The sequence below is a fragment of the Chelonoidis abingdonii genome, chromosome 4 (genome assembly GCF_003597395.2).
Source record: "Chelonoidis abingdonii isolate Lonesome George chromosome 4, CheloAbing_2.0, whole genome shotgun sequence".
NCBI classification, from domain to species: domain Eukaryota; kingdom Metazoa; phylum Chordata; order Testudines; family Testudinidae; genus Chelonoidis; species Chelonoidis abingdonii.
Window position 1 is genome coordinate 15,220,757 of NC_133772.1, and position 17,489 is coordinate 15,238,245.

Below are 17,489 nucleotides of genomic sequence, written 5' to 3' on the forward strand. Positions count from 1 at the left end.
AAATGAGAATAGCTATTCCTGAATAATTTCCTGTGTAGAGGCTCTTATTCCTGAATAAGAGTACCTTATTCTGAATTAACTTAATCCACTTCCAAAATGAATTAAGCTAATTCAGAATAAATTAATCAGGAATAAGTCCCTGTGTAGACCAGCTCTAAGGGTGTCCACACAAGGAATTGTTCAGTAATAACTATTGAGCTTTTATCTACATACTCCTTTAATCCATGTTAACCTTCAAGTGTAGACAAGCCCTTACTGACCACATCCAGGAGCAGGCTTTTGGGCCTCAGCTTCCAGAGCTTGAATTAGGGTCAATGAGGTTAATAACATCCCTGCCTCCCAAAGCAGCAAGGAGATGATGAGTTTCCGCCGGCGTCTTCCCTTTGAAGTGAAACATCTCAAAGCTTTTGTTTAATTTAGTAGAAATCCCTTCCCCAGCCACCCTTCCACCTCTGACCCCAGCTGGGACTCTGTGACCTAGCTCTCTAGGAGACAAGGCAAAGACTCTCAGGCCAACTCTGCCACTGTGGTTATAACAAAAATAAAATGACTAGTCGAACTGACAAACGGGGGGTGAGATTTTCAAAGCAGCTTTGAAGACTATATACACACCTGCCATTACTTTTAACAGGAGAGATGGATCTCACTCCCCTGGACTGCTTTGGAAATCTCATCCCTACCAAAAGGAAGAGCTCTAAAAAAAGTTCAAAGCTCTTCATTGTTTTTCCCATGCTATTTATTGTCATTTCAATAATGCTGTCTCCTGCCCTGAAAAGAAAGATACGGGAGCGATCAGATTGCTGCAATACTGTTAATTCCTTTCAGAGCTACCAAGAACTAAAGAGGAGGGCCAGTCACGCTACTAGGAGCATCCATGACCTACTGACAACCTAAACCCTAGCCAGTATTTGTTATTGGCCAGATGGCAGCTTGGCTTGTGCAGCACAGTAGGACACACCTATGCATCCTAGCATTGGCAGCTGCCTATAGGTGAGAGCAGCTTGTACGGGGCAGCTATATCTCTCTTACCCTGTATGCATTGGCAGAATCTTGGTGCCACATCCCTCCCTTATGTGCCAGCCAACACACCTGTTCAGGTAGCCCGGGGCAGGGTATTTCTACCAAAGCAAGGGGAAATTCTTGTTAAGTCCCAATCTGCCTGCTGGTCTGCTCCAGGGGCAGGATAACTTACTCAGGGCTTAGGGCAAAGTCACACTTGCACCCTGTGTTAACACATTTCTTCCTACTTACAGACAGAGCTGGAGCTCTGGATTTCTTGCTGGGTAAGCTGGTCACATGGAAGACAATCCCATGAGCAGGAGCAATTTCCCTGCAGACCATGATAAATGACTCCGGGAAGGGAGTTGTAATTATTAATATTTTAATTACAGCCAGATGATAACAAACCGAAAAGCCGTTCTTTATTAAAGCTGCAGCAGTTGGGTAATGAAGGAAGAGGCTGCTTCTCTTTCCCTTCAATCACCTCAAGCTCATTTAACTCGCTCTAAGTTGAGAATGTTGGGGGATGAGATACAAGAAAGGAAGAAGCTGCTGATCTTATTTCATTCTGTCTCAATGGGCCCCAAAGACCATTCCCACCTTCACTTGCTAGCCAGTCCCCTCTATCTTATCATTAAGGGGCTGATCTAAAGCTCATTAAAGTCAGTGGAAGTCTTTCCATTGACTTCAGTGGGCTGGAGATCAGGACCCAAGTACATTGAACCACATCAATCCCAGTGAAGCCACTGCAGTAATGTCAGGGACAATATTGGCCTGTTTATTCACCGAGAGTTTTCTTTGCCACCTGCTCACCATGGGAAAATCCCTATCAACTGGGTGGAGAATCGTAGAGAGGTTCTCAGCTCAAGGTGGGTCGTTGTGTGGTTCCAGTTTCTTTTTAATTGTGTCTTTTGCATTGATGGGTCTCAGTCCAGTTACTCATGGGCAAGTGTCCAAAAATCCCACTCATCCTAACTGGATCACTGTTGGCAGTCTCAGTAGAGGGGTCAAGCACTGAATGGGCCATGGAGACCGAGCTCTCCTCTTATATCCTAGTGGTGGTCCTTCTTTCCAGGGGGAGGCTGCGGTGCATTGCTGGGCTAGTGATGGGGAAGTGTGCCCACACTGTACCTGTTTCATGGATAATGAAGGGGGAAATGTCAGGCGATTTGCAGTTCATTTTTCTTTCCCTCCTGCTTCATCCTCATTTATGGGTGTACGTTGGATGGAGACCAAGTTTCCTCAATTTTCCAAGCTTTCATTGCAATGGTTTGGGTTGGTTCTTCTTTTGTTTGAGCCAGTTCATCCAGCCTCAGGGCCTGACCTTGCAATGTGCCGCACTACTTCAACACAGTGCCAAGAGCCCTCAACTCTCAGAGGTGTCAATCAGAGATGAGGGTGCTGAGCATGTTGCAGGAAGCACCTGGCACCTCATGAAATCCAACCCACAACTACAATAGATTCTGTGGAACCCCTTTGCAGATAGGGTTACTCAGGAGGAAAACCAAGGGGCTTATGGAGGATATAGCTGGACATGCTGCCTCTCCAGTCATGAGGGACTTTTCGACTAAGAGTTCAGTCCTGGGAATGAAGCACACTCAGCATTTCACAAGTTCGGGAGCTGCATTCAGCAACAAGGAAGGTTTCATGGGTGATGAGAGGTCTGCAGGCGAGGGCAGGTCACACACTAGGTATAGTAGAACTAGAATGCAGAGGCGCTGCAGGATGTCTGTGCATCTGCCAGCTGTTAACATTCCTTTGACTAGGCCTCTCCTGAAAAAAGAAAATATTTTTTTTAAAAAAAATCCCCCCGCAGATGACACCACACAGGCTCTTTATGTCAGGCTCCCATCAGCTCATAGTACCAGAGAAATAAGGACCAGGAAATGTGCTAGACATGCCCAAGTCCATTTCACTGGCAATCCGACCCAGAGACACATCTATACAATTGGGGCTTCACTCAGACACGTGTAGCTCTGTGGTTCATCCAAGCCATTTTATTGGCATTTGATCCAAGCCTGGAGTCACATTATTATTTATGGTTTGTTTGTGTCACGGTAACACCTAAATGCCTTAACATAAATCGAGGCTCCGTTGTGCAAAGTGCTGTACATATGCACAGCAAGACAGTCCCTGCCCCAAAGACGTTACAATTGAAATAGATAAGACGGACAAAGGGTGGGAGAAGAGAAGGATTTTTTATGCTCATTTTACAGATGGGAAACTGAGTCGCAGAGAGATTAAAGGAGAGATTTTCAAAAGAGCTCATGTTGGTGGTTGAGCTCTTTAGATAATCTGGCCCCATTTGACTTGCTAAGGGTCTTCATGCCTTTTGAGTTTTGCCTGGAAAATTCACAAGTAGGACAAAAAGGGACAAACAATTTTTTTGCTATGAACTATTCACTCGACTCTGCTACCTACGGAAAGATATGGATCTACTGTATATACCACGGGATGCCTCCCCTGGCCCCAGCCACCATGTCTGCTTGAAAATGGGTTATTAAGTAACAGGCTACCCCACTGGTGCTGAGTCAGCCTGAAACTAATGAACACACTGGCTGGCCATTTGAAATTTATTGCACCTATTAATTACAACCATTAGCTGCAGCCAGTGAAATTTTTATAATGAGGGCCCTTGTGACTTTGCCTTCCGAGCAGCAAATTAACTGTGTGGGGGGAAGAATCAATGGGATCAGCATACTTTACAGAAGTGATGTTTTAATTAGCAATTCTCAGCAAACATGCGGGCCCAAGAAACAGTGCTTTGGTTCATTATCTCCTCTTAAAGGGACAGAATTTTCTTTTGATTTAGTCCTTTTCCGGTGTCTTCTGTTTAAAAAAAGTATCCCGCTGTAAATTATGGGTTGCTGCTCTTAACTGGGTTTTGCCTTAGGTTGGTTATAATGAGGGAGGCACCCAGGGTGTGTAAAAAAATAATAACCATAATTTTAGAAGCAGAAATAAAAAAACAGATTAAATAATGTGGATACTCTGGTAAAATTAGCCAGCGATACAGCAACTGGCATATAGAAGAATGTAATGAAGTGGCTGGCGTGTTCGTGAGGCATGCCCTCTCCTGGATGGAATCAGTATGGCCCTGTACTGCTAACAGCTAAAGGAGATAGATGCTCCATTATTTTAAGTGATAGATTTTAGAGCCAGTGGCTCTGGATTCCATCCCTGTAATTTTCATTAAGTTCTTAAGGCCTCATTACACACTGTGCAGGCCTAGGTGACTGGATTCGTTGCAACAGTCAAGAGTAAAGATCAACCCAGCCCAATCTGAGTCCAGATCTGTGCTTTCCAGAGTCTGCTGGCTTTTGGAACTGGATTACAGTGTAAAAAAAATGTCATAAATCTCTTAACGTAGGCCTCTGTGCTGGGGCATTGCTCACAGTTCTGACACGCTTGAAGCCCAAGGTTTTAAAAAGTGACAGTAGTTTGGGGTGCCCCACGTGAGACGCCTGAAAGGGGCCTGATGGTCAGAGGATGGGTGGTCAGCACTGTCTACTTGTCCAGCTCTTTTAAGGTGTCTCAAATCGGGCTCCCAAAATCATTGATCACATTTGAAAATTTTGGCCATAAAGGTCAGAGATGGCTGAAATATCCACCATGAAGGGGAAACAACTTGAAAGTTGAAGGCATTTTTTCATATTTCATTACAAGCTATTTTATTCTATTCAGGTCCTCATACCACACCCATCACCATGGTATTTGGGCACTTTCCAGTACTAGGTCATTTTACCAGGACATTGGTCTCACCTCACAAATTTTTTTGCAAAAACACAGGACCCATTTCCATTGAAAATCAGCCTGCTTTCCAAGAAGAATTTTCTTGCTGGGAGCAAAAGGCAGCTTTAAAATTCAGAGTTCAAAGTGTAAAATTTAACATTTTTCTAGTGGGAGAATTAAAAGCAAATTTGATCGCATTTCTCAGAAAAGCAAAATTGGAGTGGCATAAAAATCATATGAATTGAAACCTCAGAATTTCTGTGCAAACCTTTGCCAGGACAGTTAAAGGGCCAGTGACACATCATGACAAACCTTCTCTTTCAGTGCAACTCTGCTTTTAGCCGTGTGAAAAGAGGGTTCACCTGATTCTTCTCTCACCCAAAGCAGAGCTCAGTGGGTATGACTGTAGCCGTTTTAAGGGCAACAATACATGATAACACAAGATGCAGGTGATTGGTCAACCTGACAGTAGCAGAGTTGCCCTGTAGATAAATTTAGTCCTATGACTTCAAGGGAGGAATAAACAGTAGGGACAAATGTACACATCTTTTATTGCAGTGTCAGATTCTTATCTCAGGGGTTGTCTACATGGGAGAGTTTTACAAGTTATAGCAGTATAACTCCCCTTGTAGACATTCTTATTCCTCAGTTCTTCCTGTAGTAACTCCTCTGGGCAATTCACTGTCACCTTTTACCTTCCATTGTCATTTATATCATTGTAAAGCAGGTGCAAAATGTTATCAGAATGCAATGGTAGCATTTTACTTTCACATTTCACTGGGGTAAAATGCTGCACAAGGGGCAGGGCAGCAGTGATTCAGGCCCATTGACTTTAGCGGACTTTCTTTGAATTTAAACCAATGTAAATCACATCAGAATTTTGTCCCTTTGTGCTTTTCTAACTAAGATCTCATAGCACTTTATCATTATTCATTAAGCCACACAACCCTCCTGGGAGGTAACTAATAAATACATTAACCATTTTACATAGAGGGAGATTGAGGGCTTCTCTATACTGAGGATTTTTGCACCCTTCTAGCTACACCAATTTTTGCACTAGTATAAATCCCTAGTGTAGACATGTTGCCCTGGTACACCATGTCTATACTAGTTGTTTGTCCTAGTGCACCAATCTTCAGTGTAGACAGACCCTACGAGAAGTGACTACCTCAGGACCACACAGTGAGTCAGTGGCAGAGCTAGGAATAAAGCTTAGAAGTCCCAGTTCCCATTTGTTTGCTCTGACCACAAGATTACACTGCTTCTTGGCATACAACTGAGAAAGAGAGGAAAAGACTGCATGGAAAGTCGAAGCTAAAATAAAGATTTCCCATTTCATCAGCCTGACCTGGCTGTTAAGAATAGCAGGGGTTGAAAAGCAAAACCCAGTGAAATTAGTAATTGCTGGGCTAAGGAATAGGCTCTGTCCAGCTGGTTCAGAAACACATTTATTAGGACTCAGAGAAAGTGACATTATTAAAGTGAGCATGCTGATTTCAGACAGCTCCCAATTCATCACTGTGACAGTGACAAACACAGCCCTGGGTTGTGCAATTGACTAAAGAGAATTCTCTGGCTTAACATTTTTAATGCATCCTGCATTTTTTTCTCTGCTGCATGGGGCTTTATCCAAAGGATCTTCTCCCTTGAATAGAAAGGGCAGTGCAGCTCTGTGAAGCATGCCCAGCTCTTGCAAATCAAACAGGGCTTCTGTTACCGCTAATGAAGCTAGTTCATTTATTTTTTAATTATTGCTTGCTCCTTCAAGATCCTTTTTCTACCTTTTCAAGACGAACAGGAGCATTAGGCTCAGTTTGTGCTTGCCTCCATTCTTCCAGGCTCATTCATCATTGTCTGCTCCCTGAATGGAAGGCAGAGGCGTCACTTTTAAAAGCCTCCATGCGACAAGTTTCCCTAAAGACATCAATAGCTCCATAATGGAAGCTGGAGTCCTGTCAGTCAGTCCGCCCAGGTTCTGATGACGGGTTTGTGTCTGCAGCTAAGTCAGTCTGGCCTGGGATCCGCTAATGTCCATGGAGAAAGATACTCAAGTGATGCTGTGGCAAGTGTTGGCGGAATAAATATCATAGAACCAGGGTGAGCCTGCTTGTAGGTCCATAGTAAGGAAATTTGACTGTCTATTTCAATGTCCTGAAACAGGGCCACAGCATATTGATAATTGGTAACAGTCTGCACTTCCCATAGCAACTTTCATTTAAAGATCCCAAAGTGCTTTGCAAATGTTTGTTAGTTAAGCCTCCCTGTGAGATTGGGTAAGTAATTTTTTACCCCTGTTTAATAAAGAAAGTGTAGTGCAGAAGGGGAAGGGTGTTGGCCTAAAATGAGCTTGTGAAGTGAACTAGAGGTGGCTGTATAAAGACAAGGAACATGTGTTTGCTGGATCTGAGCAGCTTCTCTAGGTGCTCTGGATTCTTGAGTCCTGGGCTCCATTTGTGGTAGTAGCTACTGTCTTCCTCTCTTGCTGATTCTGAGTTCGGAAGGGCAAGTCACGCAAGGGTCTAACAAGAATCCTCAGCAATTCTGCCTTTCCCATCCCCCCCTCCTTTTGAATGAGGGCCTGAACCTGCTCCCATTAATGTTGATGGGAGTTTTGCCATCAGCTTCAACAGCAGCAAGGATGAGGCCCTGGAGACATTAGCAGGCAGAGCAAAGGCCTGTCCAGCTGGAGCCGACACCCTGATTGGACCTGTTGTACCGTGAGCAAAGTCCCATCCACACCGTCAATGGTAGCCACTTAGGAGCTATTTTATGGTTACTCTTTCTTTTAGTATTGGCCATTACTTTTTTGTCATCCCTGGTTTCCTCTGGAAGCTCTCCTGGGGCCAGATCCTCAGCTGATGTAAATCAGCAGGGACTCCATTGGAACTAAATAAATTTACACCAGCTGAGGATCTGGCCAATTGTCTCCCTGGTTGCCTACATCCTGATCCAAAGCCCATCAAAGTCAATGAAAAGGCTCAAGCTTCAATGGGCTTTGGATCAGGCTCCTCGTGCTTTGGACCCGGCCCAGGGGGCTGAGATGCAGAGCACCAACAGTAAATACCAGCCCGTTGCTGGGCAGGAAGATGTCAATTCAGCAGGAAATTCCATGGCTGCGGTACAGACCATATGTGAAATGTTTGTTATCTCCAGGTTCAGCTTGATTAAAACTTGTCTTTAGTTCCTTCTAGGTGGCCATTTGCCTAGAATAAGGATTTCCTATCAGTTATGTCAGGCTTGCCAGCGCCTTATGCGAGCTGCTGGCTCATTGTGGGTACGTATGCAGTGGCAGATAGCTAGCAAAGGGAAATGCTGGCAGAATGATGTTGCCCAGGATACATGTTAGAGCCAAGATTGACACAGCTTGACCAGAGAATGGGGAGATCTATTGTTAGTCCTACCTGCCTGACTGGGCTTAAAGGGACATACTATCTACCTATTGTTCTCACACTTACAGTACAGTGACGGCATGGTCAGAGATATGGTGTGGTCCAGGGCCCCTGAATTCTACTCCTGGATCTGCCACTTAGCTGCCAGGTGACCTTAAGAAAGTCACTTTGCTCCTCTGTTTCTCCTCCCGCCTCCTGTCTGTTTAGACTGTAAACTCTCTGGGACAGACTGTCTCTTGCCATGTATGTACAGTGCCTAGCACAAAGGGGCCTCTAGGTGCTACTATAATATCAGTAATAATAATTCATTTGGGCGCAAAATGAATGAATTTTACAAGACATAATGGGCTGAATTTAGCACTGGGGTAACTCTGTTGGTTTGCACACACCAGGGATTAATAATATTAAACACATGTCCATGGGTTTTTAATATTAAAATCCAAGAAGATCCCATTTTCATTTTTCTTAATTTTTAACATTTCCTTGGAGTGTTGGAAATGCAATAGTGTTGTGCGTGAGAAAAACAAACGGAAAGTAGCTATGAACAAAAGTCAAACTGAGCTGTCGAGTTTCATTGTCCACGCTGAAAAATTTGGAAACCAGCAGCACAAATAATGGGAAATAAATCTGACTTGTAAAAGTATTGGTAACAATGTAAGGGCCTGATCCTGCCATCCTTTCTCACACTGAGTCCCATTCTGATAGCTTTGCCTCCACTGAATAATACATTACTCAAAGGGCAGCCCACTGATTTCACAGCTACTTGTAGCATAAGGTATCAGACTCTCTCCCATTGAGTAGTGCAGGTTTCAAAGCCCATCAAAGTCACTGGGTTTGACTCCCACTAACTTCAGTGAACTTTGGCTCAGGCCCAAATTCCCACTGACTTCAATGAGGTTAGTCTGCGTGTACGAAGGGACAGAATTGGGCCCTAAAGTATTTGAGCTCAAATTCACCACTTGCATCAATGGATGCAAGTCCTCAAGCTTCAATTAATTTTATGCTTCTTATGTGAGTGGTGAGTATTACTAGATCATTTCCATCTAGCTCAGCCGGGGTGCAAGGAAACTACCCAATAGTGAGGTAGCAGGTTCATTGCACTATGACTTCAGATTTTTATCTTGACAGCGTGTCTTGAAGTTTCCTTGGAAATTGTCTCAATGTCCCATTTCCCTAAAAATGGTGGGACGTTGTTACCGTTGACATATGCCCACAATTGTACTTTCAAAAGGGTACCATTTCTAGGACCTTCTTCTGATGGATATTATGGGCTAGATTTTGTTTTCCCTATATCTGGGAGCCAGATCTCCAGCTGGTGTAAATTAGCCTAACACTATTGACTCGAAAGGAGCTACATTGATTTACATGAGCTAAGGATCTGGCCTCTGGGTTTTTAAATATCCCCAAAATATGTTTGCCCATTTTAGGTGCAGCTGGTAAAACTGTTAAATAGCTTACAAATCTTAACAGTCCTAAAGTTCTGCAGTACACCTGAGTTTCAGGAGGAAATTTTAGCTAGAGTTGGGCCCACATAATATGTATGCTGAGAAATTTGAATCTGGATTCAGATTTTGACTACCCCTAAATTTGAGACAGATCTGGTGATTTTGTTCAGGCCCATTGCTGATGTTGGGGAATGAACGTATTTGGGTGCAGGGGCTGAGGAGGATTCTTCTATCTTTACAAAAATATTCATTGACTCAAACACGGGGCCCCTTCTGGCTCCTGATGAGCCAAATTTACACCTGTTGACATCAGCTGAGGTTTCACAGGCAGTAGTGCCATTGAAGTCAAATGAGAGTCTTTCCATTGACTTTAATGGGAGCTAGATCAGATCCATAGGGCAGAACTTGGCCCATTGTATGCAACAAGAGCTGAAGTAGGTTCAGTGAGCCTGATTCTCCGCTTGCTTACACAGGCGTAAATCAGCAGCAACTGAGGTTGGCGCAGTTACTTCAGTGTAAAACAATCAAGGCATTTTCACTGGCTCTTTCTCTCAGTGCAGATTTGCAAGTATACCAGACCGGTTCTGCAGAGAATTCCTTTCTCCACCTAAAGTCACAGAGTGTAGCTACGCTGAGAGAGAGCTAGCTTCAGATCTTGCTTTCAGACAGCTTCGTCCAGTGGCACATTGCTCCCTGCCAGCTGTTACCTCAGAAGACCCTTTTGCTGGCTTATAATAAAAAGCAGCAGCACAGAGACGCACACAGAGCTGCTACTATGCTAAAAAACCCTGTAGACAGGAAGACTCATTAAGGAGCCTGCTGTCATTGTTCATGACTCTGAGCCTCAGAGGTAGCACTGGGGCCTTTTTAATTTGGGAGCCTGATAGACAGGTACACAGAAGGCTGTCAAATGAAGGGGAAAGTGGGGAGGTGGACGGCTGGAGAAGTGTATTAAAGGGACTCCGTCTCTTGCTTGCTATCTGCTCTATATTAGTAGCTGGGCTCTGATTGGAATGACAAAGTCAAGCAAAAGCACAGAGGATAAAGCCAGCCCACTAGGTAGCAGTGCTCTGGCATCTGGTTCCCAGGTTACTGGATGGGAATGATGTGATTTTCATTGCCACATTGGAATGACAGTGCTGGGAATTGAAGGGCTCTTAATGGATACTATATGGCTGTGCTGGAAGCTGGAAGGGCAGTCAAACATTCTCCATGGCCCCTTCGAGTAGCTTAGCATGTCCCCCTGAGAGCCAGCTGAGCTGCTGACAAGAAGCCAATCCGAGTGGGATTTTAGTTGCACTCTCTCCACTGGGGGTAACTATGAGCTTGAGATATTTTGTAACCCTGTGGGTGGGAAGGGACGGAGTCAGATGCCAATATATAGGCTATTTCTCTTGCAAAATCTCCTTTGGGCCAAATCTTGCTCTCACTCAGTGGACTTATTTGGCGCTCACTCTGGACCCGACCAGCAAATCTCTCAAGCACATATTTAATGAGACTACTTGTTGATAAGCACGTGCAAAAGTGCATTGGTGGCTCAGGGCCAAAGAGGAGCACTTGGCCCAGTGTGTTCAGTTTAATTCAATGCAGTTAAAGAGGCTGTCCTTACTTTTCTCCTAAGTGTCCCCATGTAAGTTAGAGACAGGTCCAGTTCTGATTTTCTGCAAAGTTACAGGATGTATGAATCAGGCCTGTTTCTGTTAGCAGCCCACCAGTGTCAAAAGCCATGGTTCATTGCTAACCACTATGGGCAATAGTTGCCTCTCTGAAGTGTATGCTAGAATTTATACAGCAATTCCCACTCGTGGATATCAAAGCTTGGATGAGTTTCATTATCCCCATTTTACAGCGGAGTTAAGTGACTCACTCACATGGTAATTTAGTGACAGACCTGAAAGAGTCCAATCTCCCAATCCCATGCCCTGTTCACTAGCTCACACTGCCTTCCTTGCTGAGATAGGGATGAGGGGTCAGTTGAAGTTTCCTTCAGGACTCTCTGTATGTCAGAGATTAGACTGACCTAGTCATAAAAATGTATTAATTTAGTGTTCAAGACTCCTGCTTTCCAGCACTTTAATCAGTTACCCTCTTTCTCACTGGCAAAACTAGATTTGGTCATTTGCAAAGTTAGAAATGCTAAAAATTAAAATGGGGGAAAGTGCAGGTGGGTTTGACTTCAGATGTTATTTTTTCCCTTCTATGTCTTTAAAAAAAAAAAGGGGGGTTATTTGCATAATTACATTTTGCAGCTGTTAGAGCTGTTACTCCCTAATGTGGGCTGTGCTTTGGGGCATGATTTGATCCACTGAAAATGGACAAGGAGACACTGAGCTTTGATATCAGCTGCTTCTCATTAATCGCAGTTGCTGGGTTTATATCACTAAGCTTTGTTAAAACACCCCAATGAGCCTAAGCTTAAGGTCCCTGTAATACTCATTAGCTTAGCAGACTGTGCAAACTATTTACGTTTCTGTGCATGTGGGAATTACAGCTCACAGGCTTCCACAGGCAGCATGTGTTTGGTTCAACGCCCTCTTCTTTTACTGGAAAGGAAAATTTTGGAGAATGTGATTGGGGGCATCTGGCATGGGGAAGGCTAGAGATAGGAGATTCTGCACTGGGAGAGGAGGCTGCCAGGGCCCAGGAGTTCTGCATCTGGGGTTGGGGGGAAGTGTGTCTTGCAAAGGAAGGCAGTGATTGACCATCCCTGCCCACCCTCCTTCCCAGCCATCAGCAAGAGCTGCTCTGATTTCAAAAACTCTCTCTTTCTTTCCTCTCCCTGTCCCCAGCTAGGTTTCCTTTGGATGCTCCTGAGCCTGATCTGCCATAGGGGATGCCCCAATTCACCTTCGCTTGCTTCTGTGGGCTCCACGGCTTTTGCAAGATGAAGAGGAAAAACGAAGAGGCCAGTGCAGAGCAGGAGACATCAGTGTGAGACTTGTCCCGGGTGTGTCACATTTACCCTCTCACTCACATCTCTGGATTCCAGCCCTGGTTTGAACTTGGTATGATATTTTTGCCCTTTGACTGAGATCCTATCTCAGGGGGAATCAATCCCATTTCTGCTCTCTGATCTCTGTAACCATGAAGAGGCACCCATCACATCTGTGTCCCGTGCTTATTTTGCTCTCCTGCTGCACTGGTTGGTGCACAGGTCGGGGGTGAGGGGAGAGAAGGGAATCACAGGATTGATGCTCCAAACCCCGGAACAGGAGGACCAGCATGTTCATTTAACTCCTAAAAGCAAAGCTGAGTTTCTTATGCTTGACTGTCGATAATTAATCCTCCAAGTGCAACTAGGGCCGCTGGAAACAGGGTTCCTGTCCTGTGAGAACTTTTGAGATTTCAAAATGTTTTCGTGTCCCGAATCAGGATGAAAAACTGAAATCTCAAAAACTTCCACTAACTGAAAAACAAACTGGAGGCGGAGGCGGGGGGGAGGGAAGAGGTGAGAACAGTTTGGATCAATTCCCTGTGCCAGGGAAGATAATGGAGCAAGTAATTAAAGAAATCATCTGCAACACTTGGAAGGTGGTAAGGTGATAGGGAATAGCCAGCATGGATTTGTAAAGAACAAATCGTGTCAAACCAATCTGATAGTTTCTCTGATAGGATAACGAGCCTTGTGGATAAGGGAGAAGCAGTGGATGTGGTATACCTAGACTTTAGTAAGGCATTTGATAGGATCTCGCATGATATCCTTATCGATAAACTAGGCATATACAATTTAGATGGGGCTACTATAAGGTGGGTGCATAACTGGCTGGATAACCATACTCAGAGAGTAGTTATTAATGGGTCCCAATCCTGCTGGAAAGGTATAACAAGTGGGGTTCCGCAGGGGTCTGTTTTGGGACCGGCTCTGTTCAATATCTTCATCAACGACTTAGATGTTGGCATAGAAAGTACGCTTATTAAGTTTGCAGACGATACCAAACTGGGAGGGATTGCAACTGCTTTGGAGGACAGGGTCAAAATTCAAAATGATCTGGACAAATTGGAGAAATGGTCTGAGGTAAACCGGATGAAGTTCAATAAAGACAAATGCAAAGTGCTCCACTTAGGAAGGAACAATCAGTTTCACACATACAGAATGGGAAGAGACTGTCTAGGAAGGAGTATGGCAGAAAGAGATCTAGGGGTCATAGTGGACCACAAGCTAAATATGAGTCAACAGTGTGATACTGTTGCAAAAAAAGCAAACGTGATTCTGGGATGCATTAACAGGTGTGTTGTAAACAAGACACGAGAAGTCATTCTTCCGCTCTACTCTGCGCTGGTTAGGCCTCAACTGGAGTATTGTGTCCAGTTCTGGGCACCGCATTTCAAGAAAGATGTGGAGAAATTGGAGAGGGTCCAGAGAAGAGCAACAAGAATGATTAAAGGTCTTGAGAACATGACCTATGAAGGAAGGCTGAAAGAATTGGGTTTATTTAGTTTGGAAAAGAGAAGACTGAGAGGGGACATGATAGCAGTTTTCAGGTATCTAAAAGGGTGTCATCAGGAGGAGGGAGAAAACTTGTTCACCTTAGCCTCTAATGATAGAACAAGAAGCAATGGGCTTAAACTGCAGCAAGGGAGATTTAGGTTGGACATTAGGAAAAAGTTCCTAACTGTCAGGGTAGTTAAACACTGGAATAAATTGCCTAGGGAGGTTGTGGAATCTCCATCTCTGGAGATATTTAAGAGTAGGTTAGATAAATGTCTATCAGGGATGGTCTAGACAGTATTTGGTCCTGCCATGAAGGCAGAGGACTGGACTCGATGACCTCTCAAGGTCCCTTCCAGTCCTAGAGTCTATGAATCTATGAATTGTAACATTTCATTTTCATTTTGAATCTTTCCCCTTTAACCTTTTTTTTTTGGTCTAAATTTACTAAAATTTCTGAATAAAACATCGTTTTCCTTTGAAAAGCCAAAACTTTTTTCCAAACCTTTTGAGTCAGGAGATTTGTCAAAACTGCCCCAGTTTCATGAGAAAGGTGGATGAGGAAATATCTTCTGTTTGACCAACTTCTGTTGGTGAGAGAGACGAGCTTTCAAGCTTACACACCACTCGTCTTCTTCATGAACAGTTTTGCTTTGGACAAATCGGCCTTTTCCAACAAAAAAAGAAGTTTTGCTGAGAAATTCTTGACCAGCTCTCTTTGTGACCTCCACTAGGAGACTGCGGATCTTTGTTCCCTTCTAGTGGGTGGTCCATATAAAAGGCTTATGATTCTACTACTGCTCCTAGTTAATGGCTTAGTCCTTTAGTTTATGTGGTAGCAGCTTGTGCTTCGAGTATTGAAGGTCTTGTGTTCAAATGCTCTGTTGGTCCCAGTGGAGTCAGTTATACACAGGGGCACTGGAACAGTTTGTACAGTGGGGGGTGCTGAGAGCCACTGAACCAAACTGTAAACCCTGTACATGCTGGAAACCGCTTCAAGCCAGGGGTGCGGCAGTGCCAGCACCCTCAGCACCCCTAGTTCCAGCATCTCCGGTTGTACAACACCTTTTGCACCTGAATAAATTTGGTTTCCTCCTCTCTTCCCTATATAACAACTTCATTGGCATCTATAAGAGGACAGTCAGTTTCTTAGGGGACTTGAAAGGAGCAAGTTCAAGTTTAGTAGGATGCTCTTGGTTACTGTAGCAGAGGGAATTCCAGCCAGGATCATCTAACCATCAGCACACAGCCCCCGTTAGGAACAATAGCTATGACTGGGGCCAGAGAGGGGAAACAGGGAGTCCACGTCAGTGCAACATTCCCAAGAGGCAGGCTGTCTTGCTCAGTGTGGCCCTCCCACAGCGCTTGATAGATGAGCTGGGGAAGGTGTCCTGGCAGAAGGAGGTGCACCTGGGATGTGAATGATGGGCTCACTCATCGATGTCAGCAGCAGGCGGAGGAGAAGGCGGAGGAAGCTGGTTAATTTGTGTTCACACGTTTAGCCTGCAACTTCTCTCATTTTCTTTCTCCTCCTTCTTCTTTCCTAGAGACTTGCCTGGCTTGGAAAAAAGCTGAAGCTCAGAAATGACCCTTACAGAAGAGCCACAAACATTATCCTGGGTGCTGTGGTGGTTCAGCACAGATCCCCAGTCTCAAAGGTGCTTGACCTTGGACCCCATAGCTATCTGTGGCAGAGACAGATTTTTGTGTCTTTACTGGGTAAAAGTTTTATTCACAAGAAAGCTATCCCTGTCTTGTTTGAATATGTCCCCCTGGACAGACTCTGAAGGAGATTTCCAAATCAAGAGCCAGGTCCTGCCCTCAGTTTCCCTGGAGTAAGTGGGCAGCAGGATTTGGCTCTATGTTTTTAAGTTGTCTCACTGTAGCACTGTCAACTGAAAATGAACAAGCTGTAGAGTTTTGTTAGTATCTCCCAAGCAAATGTCCTGTGTCTACAAGAAGCAGTTCCTAATACTTCTTAGACATTTTGTGCTCAGATATGCTAGATGCCAGCATGGAGAAACCCTTAGGGAGTGGTGAAAACACACTGGGCTTTGATTCTGCTCCCTCTTGCATCAATGCAAATCAGGAGTCGCTCCACTGAAATCACTGGTGTTAGCCCAGTGGGAGAGCAGACTCATGCCCCTTATGTGTCTATATTAACTATGGGAAGTGAATTTTGCAGTTGGCCCCTTTCCTATAATGGGCTTGAATCAAAATCCCTGAACTCTATGTGAAGAGAAGTTTGGAACTGGGACCCAGATTTCAGCTTTGGAGCTCAGGTCTATCTGTAGCATGTACACATCCTCCAGTGGTTCTCCACCTTTCCCGTAATGGATGCCCTCTTCCAATCTAGCCATTTAGCAATCTGCAAAAGGCAATATGACCACGACCCTCTGACACCTGTTCATGTACATGTGGTGGGTCGCAACCCCCAGGATAAGAGCCCATGTTCTCAAAGAAATTGATGTAATTGAGAGTATGGAAAATGCCAGTGTTCAAATTGTTAACTTTTTTTGCTGGAACTGCCTCACCTAATCCAGGCATAGCCATTAGCATTAGTGTAGTGCTGCAGTTTCAAAGCTTGTCCCTATTTTCTCCCTCCTTGTCTGTACGTCTTTCCTACCTGCTGTTAAAGCCATATGGAAATTCCCCGGGGTGCTGTGCCTTTCAGGAGATGTTGCAGACAGACTCTCCCCTTCAGGTCCCCTAAAATAGCCCCACTAGTTGTCACTGTGGATCCCAGAAAGTACATCTATTTCATGGCCTGATCCAAAGAACATTGAAGTCAGTAGAAACTCTCTCTTTGATTTCAGTGGGTTTGGATCAGGACCTCACTCAGGAAGGTGTTCTTGTGGTAGTGTTGGAGATGGGCTTGAACCCAACCCTCAGCTCTGAACACCCCCTAGCCTTATGGTACTGGAAATCCAGATCCAACTTTAGCCCCTCAGACCCAGCTCTGGTTAATTCAGACAGCCTCAACCCTTTCACTTCTGAATCCTTTGCTGCCATCTCCAAAATGTTCAGCCCTTGAGGCTACTAGAGTTTTGCTCTTTCGATGAGGATGGTCACACAGTATTTGTAGCCCTTTCAGTCAGAATAAACTGCAGCTGCGGCAGCCTTTGAGAACTGGTAGCAAGGCCTGAGCTGAGTGCATGACAGTCAGAAAGACAGGCTGTCAACATGACAGGCTGAGATGGTAGCCATGGAAATCTGAGTATCAGAGGGGTAGCTGTGTTAGTCTGGATCTGTAAAAGCAGCAAAGAATCCTGTGGCACCTTATAGACTAACAGACGTTTTGGAGCATAAGCTTTCGGGGGTGAATACCCACTTCGTCAGATGCATGTGAGTATTCACCCACGAAAGCTCATGCTCCAAAATGTCTGTTAGTCTATAAGGTGCCACAGGATTCTTTGCTGCTTTTATGAAGATCTGAGGAGGGATTCAAAGTGGCTGCCTTGCTGGTCCAGCCAGTATTGCAAAGCTGATGGCTAT

At 44.6% G+C, this 17,489-nt stretch overlaps 2 protein-coding genes across 2 annotated transcripts in view; one reads left to right on the top strand and one right to left on the bottom strand.

The window, feature by feature from the left end:
* CDK18 (cyclin dependent kinase 18) overlaps nucleotides 1-17,489 on the bottom strand; it is a 180,606-nt gene that overhangs the window by 146,978 nt on the left and 16,139 nt on the right. The gene's annotated exons all lie outside the window — the stretch shown is intronic.
* LOC116832063 (uncharacterized) lies at nucleotides 12,359-15,614 on the top strand. Its single transcript, XM_075064853.1, has 2 exons — nucleotides 12,359-12,570; nucleotides 15,542-15,614. Exon 1 carries the CDS (start codon nucleotides 12,399-12,401, stop codon nucleotides 12,498-12,500), a length of 102 nt encoding a protein of 33 aa, XP_074920954.1. The 5' UTR covers nucleotides 12,359-12,398; the 3' UTR covers nucleotides 12,501-12,570; nucleotides 15,542-15,614.

Coding starts and splice junctions, on each gene's coding strand:
- LOC116832063 (XM_075064853.1), top strand. CDS start 12,399: ATGCCCCAATTCACCTTCGCTTGCTTCTGTGGGCTCCACGGCTTTTGC.